Genomic DNA, 27463 nt, shown 5'->3' with positions numbered 1-27463 from the left:
AAATAGGGGTATTCATCGCCTATATATAGTTATGAAGCTAGAGTCTAGAACTACCTTCTTCAGCAAGGTAAGCTTGGTCCTGGAAACCTGACTGGAACAAACAGGGAATGAGGACAGGACAGGCAGACAGACAGACAAGCTGTGCTTTCTTTGATGAAGCAGCACGGCACACACTGTATCAGAGCGTTGGCAGTGTACACAAGGGGAAGAAGGGCTCGTTTATCTCCACAGGAGGAGTGTGGCTCATGTCATCTGGGGGCAGTTTAGGCGCTGGACATGTGGGAGGAGGAAACCACAGTCTTCGTAGATGCTTCCTGTACACTGTCAACATTCACACATAGACCAGAGGAAGACTTTGATAATTCCTATGAGTCCAGGGTATTGTGTCCTTGTCAATAATATACATTCCGTCGTGACTCCATTTGATCCTCACAAATTCAGTAAGGGCTTCCTCTCCTCCCTATATAGTAAAGTGAAAAAATAAATAAACTTTTAAATGTGAAATCAGGAGATTCTAAGGGTTTTGAAAATTGTATTTGATTTTTAGTAGTTATATTTTTCTATTAGTGTTAATAATAAGTAATCAAGCCATTAACTCTTAGATGTTCTAGAACTGCTCTACATTCTGCTGAGGTATTTTTATATCTTTGTTATCTTTTTTCCTTTTATTAGTACTTGATGGCAGTCTTAGCAAACCACAAACCCTGTGACTAAGTATTCCTTTCTTGGTCTCTTTTATCCCTCAGTCCTATAGCCATATCACTCTGTATCTCTCTCTACCCCTGCAACCTGGCCTTGATTATGGCTTCTTGCCTGGCTAGGAAGTGGCTGGATGATTCATAACTCTAGAGGACCTTGGCTGCCAGGACCTCCTGGGCTACTTCTGACCATGTCCTTATTATCATAGCTCCATCACTTAGTTGTTTCTGCCCTCATATGCTTCTCTGCTCAATGCATTTAGTGTCTGTTGATTCTGGGCAGGTCCTGTGTGGTGTGGGGAACACAGTGGTGGGTGAGCACCTTGGAATCAGAAGTGTATGGCTGTGCTTGGGATGTCAGACCCAGAATAGAGCTTCATCCCTAGCTTTTAGGCCTGAGTCTGGGGATGTGGCTCAGTGGTAGAACATTTGGTTAATATGCCTGATGTTAACTCTCTAGAACCAAAAAACAAATAAATTAACGAGTTACAAGCCAAGCCCAAGTTTGAGCCTTAAATTTTGATGATATGTTCAGTCTTTGAAAGATAAAGCTTTGAAAGATTAAGCTCATGGAGCCCACCTGATAGGTTGTAAGGTACAGCTACTGAGACTCCTGGGAATGACAGAAGGTAACAGAGCTGAAGGGGTGATGACTGTCCTTTGCATCCAGGAAGATATGACCTGGATCCATAGGTCCTTCCACTACAGTACTGTCACCTTTTCCTCCCCTATTTCCCCTTGTCTACCATTTTTTGGGTATTAGTAACTCATCTCTACCACAAGAATGACGGTTCCTGTTAACACATTAGCATACCACTAGCCATTTAATGTGTTCTTCACACTTGGCCCTGTGATACTGTCTTAGTTAGGGTTTCTATTGTTACGATAAAGTACTGTGATCAAAATCAACTGGGAAGAAAGGGTTTATTTCTTCTTATAACTAGTAGTCCTGTCATCCAGGAAAACTGGGACAGGAACTCAAGGCAGGAACCTAAATGCAGGAACTGACGCCGAGGCCGTGGAGAAGTACTAGCTACTGGCTTGTTTCTTATGGCATGCTCACTTTGCTTTCTTAGGAATCAGGACTCTCAAGTGGGCTGAACCTTCTTGCATCAGCCATCAATAAGAAAATGCTCCACAGGCCAATCTTACAGAAACATTTTCTCAGTTGAGATTCCCTTATCTCAGATGACTCTAGTATGTATTAAGTTGACAAAAAAAAAAAAAAAACCTAGCCAGAGCAGATACCTTTAAGATTGTAAAGTGTTCTTATTATCATAAAGAGAATGATTACTGCTCTTTTATTTTGCTTAGATCGGAATCAGAGGAAAGGGACCTCTTGTGTGTGCCAAGGATATATTTGTTGGTGTTTGTTTCTCCAAGGACGATAAAAAAGAACATTTTAACAGGGTTTGTTTGGTGTAGTTTACAGATAACTTTTGATTAGAAGCATCTTAGACACACTAGTGTTTGTGTTGGCCAGTGTTTTACATTCTGGGACTAGGTGGTCCCACCATTTCTATGTTCCCTTTCCCTTGAGAGTAGGCAGGAACACTGCCTTGTGGAGTGGCTGTCTCACTTGGATATTTAGCTCTAGGACATGGTGCAAAGAAAGAGGCCAGTGGGATGTGTAACTTAATTTAGACTCACGGATTATCTGGCTTTCTCATGTTTCTACTCCCTCATCTTCCTTTCTATTCACATAATTACAGATCATCGCTGTTCTGGATAGTACTTGCTTTTCCAGTCTGAAGGTAGAACTTTTCTCTTTTGTTTTGCTGTTCCGGACACAGTAGATGCTCAGTAAATACTTGCTGACAGTGTGAATCGGGGAGGACTCTCCAGAAAAATGCTGTTCTGTTGCAGTTGTGGTTCTCTCAGGCTGTTCCCCTGAGTTATGGGGCTGTTGTATTTGCAGGGAGTGTGCCGTTCCCAGCAGGTGGTGGTCAGGCTGTGCTTTGTTTGGTTGGATCAGGCATGCAATATTCTTCTGGAGTCTGCCACTATGTAGATTCCTTAGTTTTGTTTACAGACTTCACAGTAAACCCTGCTTGGACAATTAGGCTGCAAGGGGAAGAAGGGCCATGTCCTTACATTATTGCTATTTCTCATAGGCCAGTAACTTCTGGATTCTTAGGCAACAATTCTCATTCTAGACTATACTAGATCTATAAAGTTTACCTGGTACAGTTAATTTATATTTCTAGCAGGTTCATATTAATATCAGTTACCTTACAACCATAGGAAATAGTGTAATGACTTTTGCTACTGGAATTAAAGAAGTAAGTTATAATAAATAGCTGCTGTTTGTTGAGGCCAAGTTATGTCCTGAATTCTGGGTTAAGTAGTTAAGAAGAATCTCACATTGGAGACCAAGAAAGCTAAAATACTGCCTTCCAGGATCTCCCTGTTAAATACCTAAACTAGAAGCATCTGGCTTGAGAGCCTCTACCCTTCACACCATGCTGTTCAATTTCTGTGCTGACCAAAGGAAGGGACATTTGAGGCAGACGGGGTATTATTTAGCCCAAATGATAGATAATAGTGCTATAGTAGTTACTTGGTTAATTTTAACTGTAGATAGAAAAATACTTTGCATCAGTAATTATTGCTATTTTTTTATTGTGGTAAATGATAAGTAGCATAAAACATACTTTTTCCATTTTAAAAGTGCACTTTTTCATTTTTATTTTTTTAAAAAATCTTTTACAAATTATATAGCCAAAGTGAAATGAACATTTGAGGCAAGGAAGGGTGGGGTAGAGGAGAATATTGCTTGTCATTTTAAAAATTACACACCTTTTGTTCCAGTACTCAGGAGGCAGAAGTAGAGGCAGGCAGATCTCTATGAGTTCAAGGCCAGCTGGTTTATATAGCAAGTTCTAGGTCAATCAAGGCTATGTAGTGAGACTCTGTTTTAAACAAACAAAACAATACTTTTCCCCTTGCTGTTAAAAGTGGATCTAAGTGGTATAAAAAAGCTTTAGGAATTCCAAGAAATCATCTATCTTCCTGAGAGAGAACTCTTTTTTTTCTTTAATATTTATTTATTTATTTATTTATTATGTATGCAATATTCTGTCTGTGTGTATGCCTGCAGGCCCGAAGAGGGCACCAGACCCCATTACAGATGGTTGTGAGCCACCGTGTGGTTGCTGGGAATTGAACTCAAGACCTTTGGTAGAGCAGGCAATGCTCTTAACCTCTGAGTCATCTCTCCAGCCCCTGAGAGAACTCTTAATATTTTTTATTTCTTGGCTTTTTTGTCTCATGTGTTTTATATGATTTGTATATGTTTACATTTATAGTTACTGACAAAGTTGGAAGCCCGCCTGTGCAGGACTTTGCCTGCCATGCTGTGGAATTTAATTCTGAGAACAGTAGAGGGCACTGTTTGAGCATCGAGTCGCTCATGGGTGTCTTCAGAGAAGAGACCAGAAGAGGTCAGAGTGAAAGCAGGAAGACAGCTGAAGATTGGGTCAGCAGTTCCAGGAAAGGCTAACTGAGGAGACTCTAATAATTTAGTACATGAGTGGAGGAGGTCAGGCTCTGAAACACTGACCACAGGCTCTCCAGGTCTAGGGACTGGCTATGAGGGAAACCCCAGGTGTTGGCACTGCTGCCAGGCTTTTATTGCCCTTCACCATGTGATAGTAAAGGAAGAGGAGGAGATTTGGGAGGGACTCACAATCTTCTATTTTACTTATGAGAATTTGTGGTGACTAGGAGATACCTAACAGTTGCTGTCTAGACAATGTTCCCTAAAGGACATCTTGCTTGGTCTGCCTTCTTGGACCCATCTTGTCCTTCTTCTCAATAGATTTGTGTATCTTCTTTTTTTTTTTTTTTTAAAGATTTTATTTATTTATTTATTTAATGCATATGAGCGCTCTATCTGAATGTATGCCTTTATTCACACCATAGATGGTGGTGAGCCACCATGCGATTGCTGGGAATCGAACTCAGGACCTCTGAAAGAACAGCCAGTGCTCTTAACCACTGAGCCATCTCTCCAGCCCCTTAAGCTTCCTTTGAGTCAGTTGGGTATATGCTGGATGTTCAATGACAGAATGCTATTGGATTTGTTGTTGTTGTTTTGCTAAGTGGCAGGCACCATGGGCTTCCTTCTTCATTAGTCCCAGCCCTTCTGTCAGGTTGACTCTACTCGGTTTTCATGCCTTGGCTTTACTCATTTACTCATTTTCTTAGAGAAACTGTCCTCACTACTTGAACCTTGTCACCAGATAAGATTATGCCCCAGTTGTTTTAGTTAAGAGCTCCCCATGCTTCTTTGTAGCAGTTGTTAGAATTCTAGTTAATTGCATATTGCTCTGTGTTCTTTGTTGACCATTCTTGAAAAGAAGGGACCTTGGTCATCCTGATCACTGCTCAGAATATCTAGTATAAGCAGAGTATCTAGCACATAGTAGGTACTCATCAAATTCTTGGGAGGAGTTGGAAGGTTTTTTTTTTTTTTTTTTTAGTGGTGTGTGTGTGTGTTATTTTAGATAAAGTTTTACTGTGGATCCTAGGCAGGCCTGAAGTTCTTCTCTGCCTCCTGAATGTTAGGATTTCAGACATGTGCATGGTCAGCCATGAAATCAGTATCTCTGTCTCTCTTTCTGTCTACTCTCTTATGGTGCTGGACATCCGACTGGAGGATTTACCCATGCTAGGCAAGCATTCTACACTGTACTGCCAGCCAACTCCATACTGTTGACTGGATTGATACTTAAGTGCACAAAGCACTCACAGTACTGAGAATGGTCCTGGAGATCCTATGACTCGATATTTTCAGAGCCTGACTTCCTCTCATGTACCAGCTTATTAGATTCTCCTCAATCAGCCTTTCCTGGAGCTGTTACCTGGTCTTCAGCTGTCTTCCTATTTTCATGCTTAACCTCTTCCAGTCTCTCTTCTGCAAGGGCACCCGTGACTGGCTCACACAGTTCTCACAATACAGAACAGTGGTCTGGGCACTTAGCATAGAGGCATTATTTGAATTAATTTGGAAGATAAATCTTTTAGATTTTACCAGGCAGGGAAATCTTTAAAAACACAATGACAATGCCTTAACTAACTCATGCAATAAATACATTATGCTTTCATATGAATTATTAGTGTTAAGACAAATGGTAGCATTGTGAGCCTATATTGAAAGCCTGTATTCAATACAGGTAAACCTGTATTGAAACAAAAAATTTAGAACAGTATGGTCTCGGTCTCAGTAGAGGGATAAAAAGAATCATTTCCATTTGTAACAAGTGAATATGCCCTGGAAATGTCCCTCTTCCTCTGAGCATTCACTGTCCCTGTCTTACTTAGCCAGGCCGTAAGCTCCAGCTGGTGCTGATCACTATCATTTGAGGTCAGGTATAACGAGCGGCTCACCTTTCCCACAATCACTACTTCATTAAAGTTAACAGTGAAGATGTTAACAGTTCATTTAGACAGTGAAACAATAGCAGAATTCATTTTGTATTTTTCAAATTTATTATGAATAAGTTTAAAGACTACAAAAAAAGACAAAAGAAAGGCAGGTGTCCTGCATTGTGAGCTGTAAGTATATGAAATATGACATAAAGCCTTTTGTTTCCTCCCATAGGGAATTATGCTGGTCTATGACATCACCAATGAAAAATCCTTTGACAATATTAAAAACTGGATAAGAAACATTGAAGAGGTATGTCTGGAAGCAGAGTAGCAGTGCTGGGCATGTGGTGGGCTGTTGCTTTCTCCTGGAGGTGGTTGCTGCTGAGGGGCAGAAAGGGCAGGACAGGCCCACCCTGCCCACTGAAGAAAGCTAGATCCCCAATGGTGGCAGGTCAACAGCTCTATAGAGATAGTAGACAGGAGAGTTTTCGTTTTTAAACTCGGGTCAGAGCTTAGACGACATCATCTGGGTCCGTCTTTTTCCCCTAAGGAAACAGGTGAGGAAGGAGTGACTTGCCGGTGTCCATAAAGCCTGGAAGACTATCTACAGCTAAGACATCTGGTTCCCAGCTCTTTCACTAGCATAAATAAATAGATTTCTGTAACTTTTTTCCCTTTCTAACTTTTTTTCTCCATAGATAGTTGAAATTTGGGTTAATTCCAGGATAGTTGGTACTAAGTTTTCTTTGAAATCTCTGTGATATTTCAGAAAGAAACTGACTAGGAAATAATTTAGCACATTTGAATGAACCCATATAATTGATTTTTTTATATAGTCAGAACCCAGGTTGTTTTCTCTACTGGGTGACTCAGTACTTAAGTTTCTTCTGTTTTGGACTGGAATAATTGTTGGAAGGTTTGGCTGTTGTATATGAGTTACAAGAATAAGTGTGAGCCTTTGGGGGAAGATGTTTGTATAGGCTCTGTGAAGTCTATGAACTGAAGTAATTCTCCCTTCTACCTTTAAACGTCTTTCTGAATTAGGCTTGTGTAGTGAAAGATAGTCAAGCTGCCATGTTTCCGACAGGTTGGGGTGGTCTCGCTCAGGCTGTTTTTATATTGTGCTGTTTCTCCCTGCAGCATGCCTCTTCAGATGTTGAAAGAATGATCCTGGGTAACAAATGTGATATGAATGACAAAAGACAAGTATCAAAAGAAAGAGGGGAGAAGGTGAGTTTGAACCAGATGAGTAAAGGGTGGAGTCCACTGCCATTCAGCATTTGTTTTCTTGGTACTGACTTACGTTTTTAAAATACCTGCTTTAGTCTCTCAAGAACTGATTATCAAACAACAGTGAGATGTAGTCTGTACTTGGATAGTGGGCATTAGTATTCAGGTCCAACCCCGTTTATACCATCCAGTCAGGACTCAGCCCTAGAGAATGCTGGGAGGGACAAACTGGCCTTTCTTAAGATCCAGCAACTCTTGTTCAGCCTCTTTCAGATTTGTGAGAAATGCTCAGCTTTGAAGTTACAATAACTCAGTTTCTGAAAAACTATACTAGTGTAGGTGAAATTTCAGCCATAATCACTTTCCAGTTCATTGTTTTTCCTAAGAGTATAGAAAGTTAGCTTCAGTTCATGAGCAGCAGCTCCTGGTGTCAGAGGTGACATTTACAGGCACCCGACTGTCTTACATCTGTAGAGTAAATGATTATTTTTTGTCACGTTGGTTATTGTATTTTCTCAGTTCTTGAGAGACTTTTCTGCAGTGATGGGCGCACACCCATCTGTCTTTCAGTGTGAGCACCAACGTGTCCTTGGGAACCTTCACTTGATCTGAGCAGTATTACATGGGTTAGAACTCTGAAAAGAGTTCAGATTTGCCGTGCTATTTCACAGGGCAGCTCTTTCAGAAAGGAAGGTCAGGCTAGTTACACTTGGAAAGTTCTGCTCCTGGAGACAAGATAAAGGAGTAAATGAATCCCAGGTGGTGGTAAGGCTGAGACTCCATCTCATAGTTTTTCTTGTGTGTTTATTAGAGACTCACAAGTACAACAGAACAAATTTCTAACATGACATTTTAAACAGAAGCTGTGTCATTTTTAAACTATGTTAAATTATAGAATTTAAAGCACAGTATAAGAAAACAAACAAAAGTGAAAACCATGAGTTCTGGCATAGACTCTTGGGGGCTTTGACAAATGTATATTCTACTAAGGGCTTTGTATGTCCAAGCCACTTTCACTAAATTTGATTTCTGTTTGCCTTTCAGTTAGCAATTGACTATGGGATTAAATTTTTGGAGACAAGTGCAAAATCCAGCACAAATGTAGAAGAGGTAAGGAATGTATGGTGGTCGCTAGGTAGCAGCTCAACCCAGTCCAAGTGTCCTGAGTACTTTTATGCCTTGGGCTTTTACATAGACTCTGCCCACTGGATTTCTTGCATATGGCCTCCACATGGGTTATGTTAAGATTGCTCAATTAAGATTCTCAGAAGAGAGGAGATACAAGTTCATAGTAAGTTCAGTGCAGCTATTTGTTTGGGAGTTAGCAATTGCAGACTCAGTGTCCTCTGCTCATTTGTTGTCCTTCCCTGCTAGCCTGCAGAAGACAAGCACAATCACTTGAATTAAACCGCTGTCTCTTGAATGGAGTCCCTTTGTGTACACATTTGAAGTAGATTAAGCATGACACTATAATACTATGGCATTTAGTAGATAGAAGAAAGTAGTTTTCATAGATTAGTCTTAATACATTTCCATTAAGTTAGCCATTATAACAGAATTATCTGGGGGGCTGGCAAGATGGCTCAGAGGGCAAAGGAGCTTGCCAGGGGGGTCCGAGTTTGAGCTTTAGGACCCATATTCTCTGACTGCTGTGTTTGCACTGTGTGAGCATTATCTATACACACAAACACAACAAGCAACTAAAATGTAGTAAAAAAAATTTTTAAGAAGCTCATCTAAGGTCTTCAAAGAACAGATTAAAATTATAATTTTATGATCACTTTTTAAAAATTAACAAAATATCACCAGTATTTCTACCCTTTGTGAAGAAAACCTGCTCTAGAAAACTGTAGATGATCTGTGTCTTTATCTGCCATGTAGTAGAGTTAGTACCTGTACTTAATGATCCTCACAGTTCCAACTAAACGGTAGTGTCTTAGATTCTTCTCTTCTTTACACAGTGGCTAAAATAGCAAGACTTTAAGTGGCCTTAGTCGTCAGTGGGTACTTGTCAGGACTTCTTCTTTCTGTGAAATAATCGGCACCAATTTTTCAGGTTGCCTATTGAGTATTGAGAAACAGGAACTTGACACTGATTTATTTTCATAAGCATAGATAAAAAGAAAAAAAAAGAAAAGAAAACTTCCTTCTTTTGTGAACAGATTCCTTCCACCAAAGTGGGGGAGCTCCTGTGGGGCACCCCTCAATCTTGACCCCAGAATGAATTTCATACCTCTGTGGAAACAAAGTAAAAATGATGACAGATGTTTTTAAAGCAGTCAGTGAGTTAAGTGAGTTTCCTCAGCTTCCTTTTAAATTGATTTCCACATGTGCGTGCGCATGTGGTTTAGGTGAGTTCCAGGAACCAGCAGTTCAAAGTATTAAGGCATGGCCGATTCTGCATACTTAAGTATGCCCTCAGAAGAGGTCAGAAAGAAAAGGTATAGGTTTTTGTGAGATGGACTCTTAGTGCTGTAGTTTAGCCCATACTTGTCCTTAGGGTACTTCCTAAACAGATTTTAACATTGTGTTGGATAGTTTTAGGTCAGGTTAAAGTCATCTGAGAGGAAGGGACCCCGATTAAGAAAATGCCTCCATAAGATCAGGATTTAGGGCATTTTCTTAATTGGTAGTCATTGATGGAGGAGGACTGAGCTCATTGTGGGTGGGGCCAACCCTGGGTTGGTTGTTCTAGGTTCTATAAGAAAGCAGGCTGAGCAAGCCATGTGAAGCAAGCCAGTGAGCAGCACCTTCTATGGCCTCTTTATCAGCTCCAGGTTCTTGCTGTGCTTAAATTTCTGTCCTGATTTCCTTTGAAGATGAACTGTGATGTGGTAGCATGTTCTGAATAACCCTTTCCTCCCCAAGTTGCTTTGGTCATAGTGTTCGATCACAGCAATAGTAACCCTAAGGCAAGCGTCATCTGGGCCAGAGGTTGAAGCCTTTCCCTACGGGAGCAGGATGGTTTAAACAGAGCCTCTCCCCTGCTTAGTGTATTGAGAAAACTACTTATAACTGTGTGTGCCACATTAGGAACTTGTGGCAGACATTACATGCATAAAATATTTGATGAAGGAATGACAATGTGACAACACTGGAAAATGCGATATAACTGAAAAAGCCAATAACGTATATGCCAGAATTTTAATTATACTGTTTTTTCAATTAGAAACTCTGAAGTGGTATATTCACAAATAAATAATAACAATTCTATATTTCTGTTTTGAAATACAATTATTTAACAATAATGTTTGTTTATTTTACCTTTAGGCATTTTTTACACTTGCACGGGATATAATGACAAAACTCAACAGAAAAATGGTTTGTATCACTTATAGTTTTTATTTCTATGATACAGCCTTTCAGCTTGGTACTCAAAAGAATGGACAGCATGATTATAATATGCTCACATTAAACTTACTTGTTCCCGATGCTTTCTTATGATTGCACCATGGTTCTATTTTCTATTGCTTTGGGTTGTTTCTGCACCATAGCTGTCTCTTTCCTCTGGCTCCTTAAGTGGTAGTTAATTGGATTTTTATCAGAATATTGAAAATAATAATGGTAGAAATTTCTTTTTTCATAAAATTGTTTAGTTCAATTTTTATATAATACATACTTATTTCTATGAAATGATGATCTTGGAGTTGCTCAAGTTTGCTTCAATTTGAACTGTCAGAGATGAATCTTTAGGTCATCCTAAAGTTCATTTTACCATGGGTCCTCATGAAAAGTATCTCCCTTCTATTACCAACTCCTCTTGCCTTAGCCCTGTTTCCATCATTATTCTTGACACCTAACAGGCCTTGGCTGAAATTGCTTTAAACTAGATAGAGGATCGTCCTCCCTAACACATGGTTAAAACCAAAGTGCTAACTAGCCTAAGAATATTTGTCTCTTCTTACTCCACCACTTGCAAAAAAGAAGACAATGCTGAGACTTAACTAATTCCTTCTCTGGTAGAACTTTGCAGTGAGCACGGGTGAGAGTGTACTAGAGTGTATTCCTCACATGGTGTGCTTTTACTTTGTAGGTAATTGGGGTCAAACCTGAAATTTTGGTTTCCTTAGCAGCTTCATGTCCTGTTTTTCAGAATGACAGCAATTCATCAGGAGCAGGCGGACCAGTGAAAATAACAGAAAACCGGTCTAAGAAGACAAGTTTCTTCCGTTGTTCATTGCTTTGATGAACTCTTCATTTCTGAGAGACTGCAGTATACCTAGAGGGCCCTTCCCTGCTTCTCTGAAAGCACAGGTTACCCAGCCTCAGAGTCACCTCGCCCGACTGCTGCGGAGAGCACCATGGAACTCTAGACCTCTTAACACAGAACACCAAGTGGATTCCAGCCTCATGGCCTAGCAGAAGAGCAGGCTCCTTTCTTCAGACATGGAAGCAATGGCGTGGAGACACTTGCAGGACCTAACTGGTTTCCCTTGTTTTACTGCCTGTCCTGGAAGCCGCTGTCTTTCTTTGCACATGAGTGTCGGTCTTTCTGTGGTACAGCATAATCTTAGACTCCTAACTGAGCACTTTAGTGGCATGAAGTTCTAGACTTATATATTTGGGGATATTTAAAGACAGCAGAACATTAAACAGAAGTTGATATACTAAAATTAAAGGATAGTTGGCCTGGGTCATATGGCCAAAAGTTCATCTATTGGTAGCATTTATTAAAAGACTTTGATTTGCAGTGTTCTTACAAATCATTAAATTCTGATTAACTTTTAAAAATTCATAAAATACCCATCTATTCACAGAGGCTACATCATTTTCATCTTTTCAGGTGGTTATCAATTTTTCTCATCCCTGAGTAGCTGTATTCTTTTTAAGCTGGCTGCCCCTGTCTCCTCTCTGAGACAGCGTGTAGAAAGCATTCTAGTCTCACCGTTCTGAGGGTTGTATTGCTGTCCCTTTTCCTGCCTGACTTCTTGTCATTGTTTACTAATCTAAAACCAATAACCTATGTAAGAACTGTTGTGTCTGTCTGTGAACTTCATGCATTGGGATTTCACATAGGGAGAGAAATGGTCATTAGGGCTTTATTATCACAACAGAATATGTAAATATTCTCTCTCAGTTTTACCCATTAGCTTGTATTACCCATTTTTTAACCATAGTCCCCATCTGTGAGAGAGTTAACAAAGGTTACATTTAGATTTCAGTTTGCGTAAAACATACCTATATGGAGAGAAATTAGACATGTTGCTGTAAGATAGTTGTTAGTAATGCTGAAATGATGACTTTTGGTTCTATTTGGTGTTTAAAATATATATATATATATATATATATATATATATATATATATATATGTAATTAGACCTAACACATCCTCCAGAAATCTTGTCTTTTCATTAGAGAAACGATCCAGGTTTCAGTTTTCAAACAGCCACTGCTGAATGTATAGGACCCAGCCCTTTGCATTTAGGTTTGTAGTTAGAAATGTGGTGTGGCTATCTAGGCCAGAGCCAACCGAAAGCTTTGCTACCTTTTCACCAAATGCTGGTTCTGATGTTTCCTTTGCAGATAAACCACCACACTAGAGGGGTGGGGGTGTTTAGTGTTAAATTTCGTGCCAAATACAGATCAGAACGTCACCGCTGCTGTTGTAGCCTTCAGTGTCCTAACGCAGAGGGCCCAGAAGCAGGTGACAAGGGAAAGGAACTGGTAGCAGTCACTCCCCCTGCTCTCGTGCTGTACATTAAGACCTGGAAGTGGAAATGGACATGGATATTTGGTTACATGGGGAATTCTGCTTCAGTACTTGGACCAGTCAGGCCTTCCCGACTGTGGGAAGACTCAAAAGCATTCCAGTGGCTGCAAGCATACCAGAGTTATTTTTGGTGGATACGCTGACTTTACTGTGGACAAACTTTAGCCTTTTCTTCTTTTTCCCTAGTTACCTATCAGTTTAAAGTCACACATTACTGTCCAGATGTAAGTAGATCTCTCAGTGAGAATTGATTGTAAGTCTAACATCTTCAAATTAAATATATTCAAATTAAAGACGATATATATTTTTTTTTTTTAGAAATGTCTTATCACTACTTTTCTGGGGAAAAAAGTTCAAGCAGTTACAATGATAGCAAAGTACTTTGGAAAAAGCAGGAGCTGTGACACCATATACGAATGTAATTCTTTTAGTATTTACCTCTGACTGTTTGGTGTCTTAACACTTTGGTTTCTATCTCAGGGGTTGTCTCCAAACCAAAACTGACATGTTCTGTGGTCAGCTTTTTTTTTTTTAAACAAACAAACCAGAATGCTTTGCTTTTGATTCTTGTTGTGTCTTTTGTGGGTTAATAACTGGTCTCCATGAACTCTTCTCTTTGAATGAGCCTGTAAATGTTAGGTGAGTCTAAAAGTGCTCTTTGAAGTAGCAGCAAACTGGGAGTATATTCTCTGTTATATAGAAATAAATTGTCCTTGCTATTTTCTTACATTTAGCTCTGCTAAATTGTATATAATTTGAACTCAGACCATAGGAAATTCACTTTCTGCATGGTAAAAACAACCCAACAACTTTGCTTAATAATGTACATATGGTGCATTATTTTTTTTCTATTTGTAGATGAATTTAGTGACAGATAATTGTCTGTTCCCTGCTGAAACTCAAGAAATCTAGACTTCTCTTTTGTGTGTGTGCACGTGCGTGTGTGCACATTGTTGTGATCTTACAGATAGGTTACATAGAGATTTTGCAGCAGTATTAGTGGGTCATTGGCTGCACTTTATTATCATTGTGCTAATTTTTTGACAGTAGTTTGACTCAAGAGTTTCAAAGGAAGTCTGAGGGTATCAGACAGTGAAGTGTGCTGTAACTAAGTAGCATGTAAATCGGTTGGTTGCACAATGTTTCACTGGGAACCTATTCTAGCCTCTTTCTTCAGATGATGCTGAAGTGTTCTCCCTGCACACTGATCAGGGAAACTGCAGGGCTTCTTACTGCACGTGGACATTTTATGCAGTCTTTGTTATAAATTTCCTGAAGACTCTTTACTTTGAAGGACTGTTTTTTTTTTTTTTTTTTTTTTTTTATTATACCTCATTTAGCTAACTAATATTCTAATACCTGGAAGAAAAACAGTGAGCCAGCCTCTAAGCATTCAACAAAATTTAGACAGCATGTTTTATCTTATTTTGAACTGAAGACATCCTTGGAAAAGAGGAATTGACACCTTAGTTTCAAATAAAGCCTACATGTCAATATCCAGTAGCATACAAAAAAATGTTACCGCCCTGTTGGGTAATGAACTTAGTTGTGCAATATACAAGGGATTGTTCCAAGTAAGAAATGACCGCTGCATTGTAGAGGCTCCAAATCCTGGGAATCTCTCTTAGGGCTTATGAAGTATCTTCCTCTGAGCCGTAGAACAACAAATTAGCAGACTTTCTCTTCAAGCTTATGGCTTAAATGATTTTAAAAATATATCTTAATCTTTAAAGATGAGATTCTAAGCCTAGAATTTTAAAACCGCATTTCATTATGTTGGTTTACTGATCTGAAAATTTCTTCAATTCAGTTTTTTAGACTTAAAAAAAAAATTAAAACAAAGAAACCTTCACTTATCCTTCTCATTACACCCAGTGGCAGAGAAGACTGTCTGAAAATGAAATCCCTTGATTCAGAAGGACATAGCAGGTCAGGAGATACTAATAAAATTTATGAGTGCCATGTTCATTAGAAAGAAATTAAACGACTGAGTACAGAAAAGAAAATCAGCAAGCATTTGTTTTAAGGATTTCCAGATTTTAACTTTGTGTCTTGAGATGTGTGCCATATGCCAGGAACTAACAGAACTTTATATTTCATCTTTGTACCTTTTTTAAAAGTGAACTTCTGATTGTTCATTCCAATGGCCTTACAGATGGGTTTGTCTTGACTGTCTGCAGCTGATGCTGCAGTTCCCTTAATGCAAAATGCCGGGAACTGTCTGATGAAAATCATGCCCCCATGGGAACTACGAAGGTTTTTCATAGACTTGTGTGCTTAAACATATTTTCCTTTGCCCCAGTGGCTTACTGTGGAAAGCTCCTGTGGATAATACAGACCTGTCTTGTGGCTGGTCTACTGAAGCCAGTTCATTAACTATACTGATACTGATGCTGTTTTTTAAAAAAATGGATTTTATTCCCGGTGGACTTTTTTTACAATAATGTTCATCTAAAATAAAAACTACATAATGAAAATGTTCATGATTCTTAAATGGATTGTACATTTTAGAATATATGTAGATTTTAAACTGTATTTTAATTGATCTATGTTCATTTTACATGGTACTGAGTTTCATAAGGACATTTAAATGTAAGTATATAAATAAGGTAGGTTGAATATATTACCTCCTTGTACCGACTGTTTCACCTTCCCATCTTTTCCTTCTCTCTCCTATTAGTCTCCTTTATTCCCTTAGACAGATGTTTTACACACACACACACACACACACACACACACACACACAGAGTTTTATGTATCTATAAAATCTAGAACCCATAAATGAAGGAAACATCTGATATTTATCTAAGATTGCTTTAAATCTGTTAATATGAATAGCTCTAGTTATATTAATTGTTTGCAAATGGCATTGGTCTCTGTGGCTAAAAAAGTTCCCTTGTGTATATATGCCACATTTTCTTTATCCATTCCTCTATAGTTAGACACCTAGGTTGGTTTAATGACTCGGCTACTACGAAGGGTGCTACAATAAACATCGATGTGCAAGAGCCTCTGTGATGTATTGACGTAGAGTTCTTCAGATAGCTGGGTCATTTGGAAGATCTACTTTCAACTTTGAGGAAGCTCCACGCCAACTTCCATAGTTGACATTACTGCCAACAGTGTATAAGAGTTCCTTTTGTCCACACCCTTCATTCCTGCCAGTATTTTTCTTCCTTTTTTTTTTTTTTTGATGGTCTCACTGTGTAGCCGATTGGCATTGTATAGTACTTGAGACTCACAGAAGTCCCCTTGCCTTCTACCTCAGCAGTGCTGGAACTAAAGGTGTAAGCCCTGATTTTGTTTTATTAATTAAGTCTTGCCGTTCAGACTGGGCTAAGATGCTCTCTCTATGTAGTTTATTTTCCCCCTCCCAAAGATTAAGATTTATTAAGTGCATGAACGGTTACTGAGAGCCCCTGGAATCTAGGGGTAAGGTCTAGTATGTGCCTAGGCAAACAGGGAGGAATTCCGCAACCTGGGACTACTTGAAGTATGACTTTCAGCTCCACCGTGCCCAAGGCCTGAATGTACTTGACGAATAGGAATAGTTGCAGCGGGGCTTGCCTTCACGCTCAGCAAGGCCCCCAGGAGGCAGCGTCTTTCCACATTTCTCACACTTCAGGCAGGGCTGTGCCTGTCCTTGTCTAGTGAGGTCATTCTCTCAGTGAGGTACACTCTGTAGTAGTCAGGTTCTCTACAGTAGCAGAACTTAGAGAATGAATCTCTCTTGCTCTCTCTAAATGGTAATTAAGATACCAATCTATTAATATGTAATACATTAATGTATATTAAAGGGGATTTATTGGGATACTTACAGATTGCAGTTCAGCTAATCCAACAATGGCTGACTGTGAATGAAAAGTCCAAGGATCCAGTAGTTGCTCAGTCCACAAAGCGTGATCTCTCTGGTGGTCTTCAGGATATGCTGGAATCCCAAAGAAGAGTAGGCTCCAGTGCCAGTGAAGGAATGGTTGCTAGCAAGATGATGGCAAGTGGGCAAAGAGCAAGAGCTTCCTTCTTCTGTGTCTTTATATAGGTTTCCAACAGGAGTGGCCTACATTAAAGTTGTGTCTTCAGCCTCAAGATTCAGATCAAAGGTGTGTGTACTTCAAAGGTCCGTACTAGAACTGGATTCACCCAAGCAAAAAGAATCTCTCACAGATTCTGCATCATAGTTCATTCCAGATGTGATCAATTTGACAACCAAGAATAGCTATCACACCCTCCTTGTTGCACTCGGGTCCTCTACACAGTCAGAGAAATTTCTCTGATAAGCAGCTATAGAAACGCTCTCTGAAAGCAGTCTTTTCAATGTAGTTTTCATTTGCATTTCTTTGATATCTAGTGAGTTTGAACACTTTAGCAAATGTTTGTGGGCCATTTGTACCTCATCTTTTGTGAAGATTTCTTTAGCCCATTTATTGACTGGGTGGTTATGAGTCCTATTTAGATTTTTCTATTCTAAATTTTATCTTTGTATATTTTAGATATCCTATCTAGCTTAGTGTTCTCACGTTCCAGGTCCCCATTGTGGTGACTCTTTGGCATGAGGAAGTGCCTTTCCAGTCCATTCTACCAGCTCCCCTCCCTCATTTCAGCTTTACGAGAGAAGCATCATCTGTCCTGCACTTAGAACCTGGAGGTAGTGGGGCACTGTCAGATTCTGGGACTTTAACCCAGGTGTTTCTGTTGAACTTGTTCATATTCGGTTTCATGGTCTGAGCTGATGAGGATGACTGACCAGGTCTCTTCCTCTTCATGTGGTAGCCTTTAGCCGACCAGCTGGATCTCTTTCCACCCACATACCAAATTCCCCAGGTTTCCAGAGGACCTAGCTGTCATTTCCAGTCTGGCCATCGAGGAGGCAGCTCCTGTCTAGTTTAGTGTTTTCATGTTCCAGGTTCCTACTGTGGTGACTTTTTGGCATGAGGAAGTGTCTTTCCTGTCCATTTCTATCACACACACCCCTTCGGGCTTTAAGAGAGAAGCATCAAGATCTGTGCAATGATGACATTAAGAAACATCTCCATCTACAGAAGGAAGTAAACTACAGGATATGGCAACAGCGCTTGAGCTACTTCGGCCATGTTATAAGAATGAATGATGGCAGATACCCGAAGATAGCACTGCTTGGAGGAGTGCACAGGATAAGACAGAGGAAGGCCCCCAAAACGCTGGATAGACAGCATGAAGGAAGACTGTGGGACCTTGGATGTGACAATACCACAAGCATCTAGGACTGCTCAGAATAGGAACAGCTGGAGAACCGCCACAAACGGGCTGCCCATGCATGCTTAAGCATCATTTAGCCAGGGCTAAGATGATGATGATGATATTCTGGATATTGTCGTCCATAAATATGGCTAACAAAGAATTTTTCCTTTCTGTAACCTTTTATCTTCCTCCATTAATTGTTTCTGTTAATGGGGTTGTACATTTTAAAAATGTTTCTTCAGGTTTTCTAAGTATGTGATTTAAACTGTGGTGGATTTGTGAAATTTTAGCAAACTTCTTATCTCAGCCTGATGTGTTTAAAGACAAAATGGCCAGATCCTCTGCTTGTTCTTAGTTCAGACTACAGCAAGGTTTTCCTGTTGTAGCATCTACAGCCTGACATTGCTTATCCTGCCATCCTCAGTCCTTGCAAACTTGGTTCCTCTTGTTTCGTTCTCACTGATAAATAACACTTAGATGGCATCAGGCCTGCTGCTCTCCTGCTGTTGTACTTGTTCCCTGTTTCATGTGTCTGTCTCAAAAGCATTTCATGGTTTAATCAACCTGTTTGCTCTAAGGCGTCCCAGGGAAGAGTAGCAGCAGTCTTGTGGCATTTAGCTCCTTCTCTATGATGTACAGCTTCCTTCATCCCCATTCTGTCCTCTTGGTGACAGAAGCATTTTCCTAGCCAGGCTTGCTTCGAGGGTCATCTTCCTACCCTGTCTTACTTTTCAGGGATCTCAGAGCTCATGTCTTCAAACCCATCCTGCTCCATCTCTTTCCCTCCACATCTAAGTCTCCTTGATTCTTTTGCCATTGTCTTGTGACTTTCACATTACTCCTTTTTTAGTCTTCTACTGGAATCAAGCTTTTAAAAAAGACTTTCCAGTAGTCATTGTGGTGGTGGACATCCGTGCAGGCCAACAGTCGGAGGGAAAGGCAGGTCTACGTAGTAAGGCCTGTCACAGGAAGAAATATAACACGTGAAACTCGTCTATAGTCTTTTCAAAGTTGTTTCAGTTTTATACGTGTGTGTGTGTGTGTGTGTAGATCAACAGACAACTTGTGGGAATCAGTCTTTCCTCCTGCCATGTGGGTTACAGGATCTAACTCAGGTTGTCAGGCTTGGTGGCAAGGGCTCTTCCCAACCCCATAGTTACTACCCTCATTTGTTTATTTTCCATTTATTCCTTACCCAGTCTAGATCCTGCCCCACCAGTTCATCGATACTGTGTTTGCAACAGCTTGATTGGCAAAGTAGTGACAATTTTTAGTCCTTGTCTTGACTAACTTTCCTGTTAAAGCTCTGTCCAAGACATGTTCTCTTCTTTCAACTTCAGACAGCATTCTGATTCCTGCTCTGATTCTGATTTCAGAGTAATTCCATCTTCTTTTATGGCTTTTTAAATATGACTTCTGTGGTGAGGTCAAATAATGCCACTGACCATGTCAAAGTCCTAATCCCTGGAACCTGAGTTACTTTATATGGCAAAAGAGACTTTGTAGATATGGTAAGGTGAAAATTCATCAGATGAGAGACTAACCTGGGTGATCCAGGTGGATCCAATGGAGTCCCAGTGACCCATGACCCTTCCTATGAGAGGGACACAGGGACATACCAGAATTAGAAGAAAGTTATATGACCATGGAAGCAAAGCAAGAAGAGGTAATGTGGTGTAGGCCTGTGAACCAAGGAGTGTAAGCAGCCTCTGAAACCACAGGAGCCAGCCTCCCCCAACACCTTGGTGTTATCCTCCAAGGTACTTTGTGTACTTACAACCTCGAGATCTATAAGAGTATCTGCTTGTACTGCTTTGACCAGAACATTTGTGGACATTTGGTGTAGCAGCAATAAGCCACTAATACATCTTTGAAATGTATCTCTACCCCTAGCCTCTTACGTCCTTGTTGTAGAATATTACTTTAAGATGTGTTACATTTGCTTATGCTGTGGAACATTTGTTCTAATGATGCAAAGATGTTTTGCATTCTTTTATGTTACATTTGTTTAACTCTGTGAAGCTGTGATACTTCGCCTGATGATCTAATAAAGAACTGAACGACCAATAGCAACACAGGAGAAAGGATAGGCAGGGCTGGCAGGCAGAGAAAATAAATAGGAGGAGAAATCTGGAAGGAAATGAGGAGCAAGAGAACAAGGAGAGGAGGACACCAGGGGCCAGCCACCTAGCTACACAGCCAGACACGAAGAAAGAAGTAAAGAAAGGTGTACAGAAACAGAAAGATAAAAGCCCAGAGGCAAAAGATAGATGTGATAATTAATGATAAAAGCTGCCTAGAAACAAGTCAACCTGATGCTGGGGATTTATATGTAGCAATGGGTCTCTCTCTCCATATGTGATTTATTTGGGAACTGGGTGGCAGGCCCCCAAAAACCAAAAACATGTCCTCTTAGATTTCTGCCCTTCAGTTGACACCATTTCTGGTCCCCAGCACCATCTTCTCTGTTCCTCAGTAACCCAGGCCCAGGAGGGAAACTTTTTTCTATTTTCTTTGTGGTAATAAGTAGCACTGTCACCAGTCTAAACCCCATTTAGCCCCTAATCTTGTAGCTCCTGAAGAAATACGGGCACTGAACCTCTAGTTTTGAATCAGTGTTCTGTAAGACACCTGGCACATAGTACGTATTTAAGAAAATTTAAAATAGTGATCTTCAAAAGTCATCAGAATGAACAAGGCACAGAAGAGAGTGAGGTGATAGTTGTAATTTAAAATGCTCGCTCTTGGGCCAGTGAGATAAAGACGCTTGCTGCCAAGCCTGACAACCTGAATTTGAGTCTGAGCCCCACACAGTGGAGGGAGAGAACTGACAGAGTTCTGATCTCCACATGTATGCAGGCCATGGCAAGTGTGTGTACACATGAACGCACACTGAGTAAAAAATACCATGTAATTAAAATAATTTTAAAGTTTTGCTCTCATTTCTCTCCCTGTCTCACAAGTACTCTGATTGCCATACAGGTCTTGCTATGCTTCTAAAATGAGTGGCTTTAATGAAGATACGTAGGGACTGGCTAAAATAGTGGTAATGAAATCATTAAAACGTGGGGGAAAGAATCTTATTTTGAAGCCAAGGAAGAAATAACAACCACACACACAGAAATAATAGTTGGTATAATTGAATCTTAAATCTACCTCCATCTGCCCAGGAGTCAAAGGAAACCTGAACATGCTGAATTAGCTTTCAGTCTGAACATGAGAGTTGGCCAAAAGAAAAGGCAAATGGAAGTTCTATTGCGGGGCAAAGTGATTCATGCCTATAATCCCAGCACCAGGGAAACTTGAGCAGCCAGGCTGGGTTACACAGTAAGTTCAAGGCCAATCTGGAATACAGAATGAGGCTTTATCTCAAAGAAAAGAGAACAAGAGTTTAATAATTTATGTATAGGAGAAACTTCAATTTATATTCAAGACAAGTATATTACACTTCTGTGGAGCTATTTCTCCTTGGAACTGAAGTAGCAGAATTGCATTGATAACTTTGATTCTAGGTCAATGCAAAACATTCTGTCTGCACACCAGTTTTAACAGGATGAGATAATTTTAAAAAGAAGTGGTACAGGCTGGAGCGATGGCTTGGCTGTTATGAGTACTTGGTATTCTTCCAGAGGATCCATGTGTGGTTCCTAGAACCATCTGTAATTCCAGTCCCAGGAGGTCAGATGCCTCTGTCCTCCATGGGTACCCACCCTCACATGCACATACCCATATGCAAACGCACACCTACACATAGTTCAAAAGAATAAAAATAAGGCTGAGTGTAGTGGCACATATCTTTAATCCCATCACTAAGGAGGTAGAGAGGCAGGTGGCTCTTTATGAGTCAAAGCCAGCCTAGTCTACATAGTAAGTTCTAGGCCAGCCAGAGCTACACAGTAAGACACTGTTTCAAAATAATAATAATAAAATTTTTTTTTAAAAAAAGACAAAGTATTCAGTGGAATAAATGGGTTGTACATGTGACTGTTTAAGGTGGCAAAGATGACAGTTTCTATAAGAAATAAATACCTATTTTCTTAGGTGATAAGCAAAATGCCTTCTGTCAGTCCCAGCTTTTCCTGCCAGTCTGTCTTTTGACTGATACTTTCCAAGAACTATCTGTGATGGATATGTTATTTTTCTCGTGGCTGTGACAAAGTACTTAACAAGAAGTGCCAGGGAGGGAGGGTTGGTTTTGGTTCCAGTTGAGGGCCTTACATTTCATCAGGGTGGGGAAGACAAGGCTGAGGAGGGGAAGCGGCCAGTCACATTGCACCCACAGTCACTAAGCACATCATGAACAGGAAATGGGATTGGGTTACAAAACCTCAGGGCCCATCCCTAACGAAGCACTTCCTCCATCAGGGCTCTGCCTCCTGAAGCTTCCACAGCCTTCACGAACAGTGCCACCAGTTGGGGACCAAGTGTTCAAACACATGTGCCTGAAGGGGGTAGTTGACCTTCAGACTATGGCAGTGGATATTAAAGAATGTTCAGGTGGGCCATGTTTGGTTCTCAAGGTAACTCATGAGATATTCTCACTTAACATGAATAAAGCTGAATCTTAAAGATGAATGACCAGGGGACTTTACCATATTTTCAAACCTCTCAGAAAGTATTACAGATGCTTCTAAGTTTCATTTCTAAAATCATTTTTCACCCCTTGAAAAAGTAGTTTAGTGAGTTTCTTCTAGGCACTGAGAAATAACGTCTCTGCCCTCTAGAGGTTTACATTTAAAGAGAAAGATGAGCCAGTGAAATGAGTTTGTGTCAGAGTACATAGCAAGGCAATGCTGCTGTTGCTATAGGAATGTCCAAGCAAAACACAGCTCTCGTTTCAAAGGGTTTAAACAACTGTTTATTCTGGAGCCAATTTTGAGTCATCTTTGCCTAGGAGGATTGCTCCACATACTGTGTTCCAACATGGGAATGGGCACATGAAGGTTTTGTAGTTACAAAATAAAAGAAAGCAATAAGTCAAGGACCCTTTCAGATACACAGCAAAGCAGGGAAATCTCCGCTACAGATCTCTGATGACATTGTTAGCTTTTGGGTTGCTGGAGACTAGTAGTTAATATGACGGTAAAAAACATGTGATAGTCACAAGGACTTTAGACACAGAGGTGGGCAATGGATAGCAGTGTGTTAGAACGTTCAAGATAATTTGGCTCCGTACACTATTACAACTCTCCACAATCATGCAGTTGTAATTAATTAGTCAATATCAATCTTTAACACAGCTGTGGCTGTTTGTCCTGAAATTTAAATTCAGACATAGAGAATGCCTTCAAAAACTACTTTTCGAAAATAAGGAGTTAGTGGCAAGGAAACCAGCTTGTAAGAACAATTCATCATTATTTTCATCCCTTTTCCATTGGGAACAATTCCGTCACCTTGGTCATACCGGTAACGCCAGTCTGGATTTTTTTTAAAAACATATGATGGTGCATGATGTTCCTGCAATTGTGCATATGGGAAAATGTACTTAAAAAAAAAAAAAAGGAACCTTGCCTCTGTCCTGCCGTTTATTTCAGTTGACCTGCAGCACAAAAGTGGGCTAGTAGCCTTCTAGGCCACCTCACAGCCTGCCGACGCCAGTGACAGTGTGGGGATGAGGACTCTGAGCACGTCTATAAGTCCCCAGTGAGCCACACTTTGGAATAAGGATCTGGAGCGCTGCCAGGTCTGAGGCTTGGGGCAGCTCATAGCCCCCGGAGGTCCAGGCACTGGATCTCCCCACACCAAAAAGTCTGCTCAGAGCCGGGCGGTGGTGGTGCACGCCTTTAATCCCAGCAGTTGGGAGGCAGAGGCAGGGGATCTCTGTGAGTTCGAGACCAGCCTGGTCTACAAGAGCTAGTTCCAGGGCAGGCTCCAAAGCCACAGAGAAACCCTGTCTCGAAAAACCAAAAAAAAAAAAAAAAAAAAAAAAAGTCTGCTCAGCCTGAATGCTACTTTCTTTGCTCCAGAAAATCTTGAAGGAACCCTCCCCATCTCCGCCCCCGCCCTGCAGCCCCGCGTGCCCTGAGGCCAGCACAGCTCAAGGCTCGTCGCCCCCCCCCCCCCCGCATCGGACAGCACTTGGAGTCCAGGGAGGCTGTGCCCCTGCCCTTGCCTGCCAACACACTTCACTCTTCCAGGCGGTGCCACAGCTCTGATAGCATGCGAAGCCTCTCGAGGCTGGTCCCCCTGCACTGAGCAGATCCCCTCGAGGAACCGCTATTCTAACAACATATGAAGCCTCTCGAAGCCCCAGCAAAGGCTCTGACTGCACTCTGAGCCTCTCAGGAAACAGCCTCCTGAGCCCCTGGTTCACTTCTGGAGCACCACCCGGAACTATCTCCGGAGCTGGAGCTCCGCCTCGGGCCCGCCTCTTCGACCAAGAGTTGAGCCCAGTCCAGGCTCCTTACCCCGAGTTCCGCCCCGCCCACGGCTCGGCCTTGTTGTGGAGCACCTCGAGGCCCCGCCTCCAGAGCTCCGCCCCCCGACAAACTAAGGCTCGAAGCCCCGCCTCCCGGATTTCACCCCGCCCACGACTCTGCCTTATAGAGCAGCTCAAGGCCCCGCCTTCCAAGCTCCGCCCCACTCCCGGCTCTGCCTCGTGGAGCTTTTTAAAGCCCCGCCTCCCGAACTCCGCCCCGCCCACGGCTCGGCCTTGTTGTGGGGCATCTCGAGGCCCCGCCTCCAGAGCTCCGCCCTCCTCCCCCGACAAACTAAGGAGCAGCTATAAGCCCCGCCTCCCAGATTCAGCCCCGCCCACGGCTTGGCCTTGTGAAGTAGCTCGAGGCCCCGCCTCCCAAGCTCCGCCCCACTCCCGGCTCTGCCTCGTGGAGCTTTTCAAAGCCACGCCTCCCGACCCGCCCTCGGCCCCGCCTTGCTATAGAGCACCTCGAGGCCCCGCCTCCTGCTCTGACGGAGCGCGAGCACCTGGCAGGCCGGCCCCGCCCGGCAACCCGCTAAGACAGCGCCCTAAGCTCCTCGGTCCCCTCAGGCTCCCTGGACTGGCTTCTGCGGTCGTCATGACGGCGGCCGTGTTCTTCGGTTGCGCCTTCATCGCCTTTGGGCCCGCGCTCGCTCTCTACGTCTTCACCATCGCCACCGACCCTTTGCGCGTCATCTTCCTCATCGCCGGGTGAGACTGCCCAGAGTCCTTGTCGCAGCGGGCCCCCTCCTGAGCCCGGGTTCCCATGACCTCGGGGTCACTACCCCTGTGGGACTGCCGGGGCTGAGAGGAGGGGAGGCTCCGAGAAGGGCGGACTGAGCAGGCGCGCCCTGCGCATCTGGGCTTCCGTGGGCTAAGTGTGGGAACACAGAGGCATTCGTGGATGGAGCCTTCGTCTTTCCGTAGGGGTCCCTTTCCACCCGGTGCCCGGTGGCACCGAAGGTCGTTCTCACCCTCTGCCATTAAAGTCAGCTGGGGATCAGTAGCCCACCCCTCCTCAACCCCCATCCTCGGACTCAGAATGCCTGTGAGGGGTTTGGGCTCAGATTTTTCTTGTAGACCCCTGGGTGATGATGAGGGTGCAGACGAGGGTGGAAGCCCGAGAAAACGCAGCATCACCCGACGAGGCACGTCCTCCTGAGAGCTTGGTGACTACCGAACTCTGCTGGTGAACATGGCCTCGGTCTTTGCACCTGCTGAGACCGTTTCTGGGACGTGGCGTCAGGCCAGCTAGTTAGGCCAGGTACTCCTGCCTTTATGAGCTTCTTTTTGACTGGACTGAGCACTTTGAATAGTGCTCCTTCGCTATTGTAATTTAAAAACAATAGAGTCGGTTGATCCAACGGCTTATAAAGCTTGCTGTCGTCATTAAAATCCGCAGGAGAGATTGTAAGAACCGGGCCTGGAAAACAGCTACACCAGCTCACGGGTTTGCGGCTTCTAAATTTTACATGGCGTATGCTATTTAATGCAAGTTTTAGATCTTTGTTTTCTGTCAGAAAAAAGACACTTATCTTTACAGATATCTAACCGTTAATTAAATCCATAGTTTCTGGAGAATTTTGAGGATATGAAAATCGCAAGAGTGACGGATTGTATATTTCTGTGGCACGCCAAAGAGGCAAAACATCGCTTAGAAAAAAATAGCTGCCAAGTTTCACTTAGCCGGTCCGTGACACAGTGCCTTAGTGTGCACATGACAGGGTCACCGAGCACACTCTTGTTGAGCACTCTGACTCCTCTTGAACTGTTTTTCTCACTTGGAGGAAATAGATCATTGATCAGCAGCTGCTGATTCAGAACACCACTTCGAGGATTTTTTTCCCCAACTTAAAAAAAAAAAATCAAAATCTTTGTTTCTTCTCCAGCAGATTTAAAGTCATTACCAATCTTATGCTTCTGCTAATTTGTGGCTTTTTTCTTCTACATTCCAGTGCTTTCTTCTGGTTGGTATCTCTTCTGCTTTCGTCTGTTTTTTGGTACCTAGTGAGAGTCATTACTGACAACAAAGATGGACCCATTCAGAAGTACCTGCTCATCTTCGGAGTGCTGCTCTCTGTCTGCATCCAAGAACTGTTCAGACTTGCATATTATAGACTGTTAAAGTAAGTTAAATGTGTGCTTTATTTTCCCAGTTAGACTTGAGTTATGATTTGGTGATTGGCACATTTCTACCCTGAAAATGTGGAGTATTTAAACTTATGACCTGATTTGCCTCCCTACCTGCCCTCATATCCTCCCCTTTTCTTTTCCTCTTTCCTTCCTCCCAAAAACTGTTTCTTGAGAATTTGCCCAGTGTCAGACACTTTGTAGAGACTGGAGTTACAAAGGTTACGGTAAAGAGACAGAAGTTCTGTCCATGCACACCTTTAATTCCAGCACTCAGAAGGCAGAGGCAGGAGGATCTCTGGAGGCCAGCCTGGTCTACAGAGTGAGTTCCAGGACAGCCAGAGTATAGTGAGACCTGGAAGGTCTGACCTCCTGAAGCTTATGATGGGAGGAAATGGCAAGAAATGAATAAACAAATATAAGATGAGAAGTACCTTGAAGAAAAATAGCTCTGAGAAAGACTTACTGGACGTCATATTTCCCTCCTACCACCTGAAATACATTATTCTTATGGAGATTATGCCTTCCATTGTTTTGACTATTGGTGAGAAAAAAATCATTTTTAAAACATTTTCTGTAGTTTCAAGTCTGCAAAATGAAAAAAAAATACACTTTTTTAAAGAGCCCATGGGATGAGCTCCCTTTTGTGGATAAGATGTGGTCATCTGTCAGACCCATGAGGACCTC

The 27463-nt window shown here is 41.9% G+C and overlaps 2 protein-coding genes across 2 annotated transcripts in view; both read left to right on the top strand.

Moving 5' to 3' along the window:
• The window catches only part of Rab8b (RAB8B, member RAS oncogene family), a 70957-nt gene extending 55465 nt beyond the window's left edge, over positions 1-15492 (top strand). Inside the window, exons 4-8 of the mRNA XM_057768429.1 lie at positions 6304-6381; positions 7212-7301; positions 8346-8411; positions 10572-10622; positions 11395-15492. Of these exons, the coding sequence (XP_057624412.1) occupies positions 6304-6381; positions 7212-7301; positions 8346-8411; positions 10572-10622; positions 11395-11487 (378 nt within the window). The 3' untranslated portion in view covers positions 11488-15492. The remainder of the gene's footprint in view (positions 1-6303; positions 6382-7211; positions 7302-8345; positions 8412-10571; positions 10623-11394) is intronic.
• Positions 15493-25121: 9629 nt separating this feature from the next.
• The window catches only part of Aph1b (aph-1 homolog B, gamma-secretase subunit), a 28383-nt gene continuing 26041 nt past the window's right edge, over positions 25122-27463 (top strand). Inside the window, exons 1-2 of the mRNA XM_057767395.1 lie at positions 25122-25357; positions 26602-26772. Of these exons, the coding sequence (XP_057623378.1) occupies positions 25245-25357; positions 26602-26772 (284 nt within the window). The 5' untranslated portion in view covers positions 25122-25244. The remainder of the gene's footprint in view (positions 25358-26601; positions 26773-27463) is intronic.

Source organism: Chionomys nivalis, chromosome 4, assembly GCF_950005125.1.
Source record: "Chionomys nivalis chromosome 4, mChiNiv1.1, whole genome shotgun sequence".
NCBI classification, from domain to species: domain Eukaryota; kingdom Metazoa; phylum Chordata; class Mammalia; order Rodentia; family Cricetidae; genus Chionomys; species Chionomys nivalis.
This window is presented reverse-complemented; position numbering and strand designations above follow the sequence as displayed.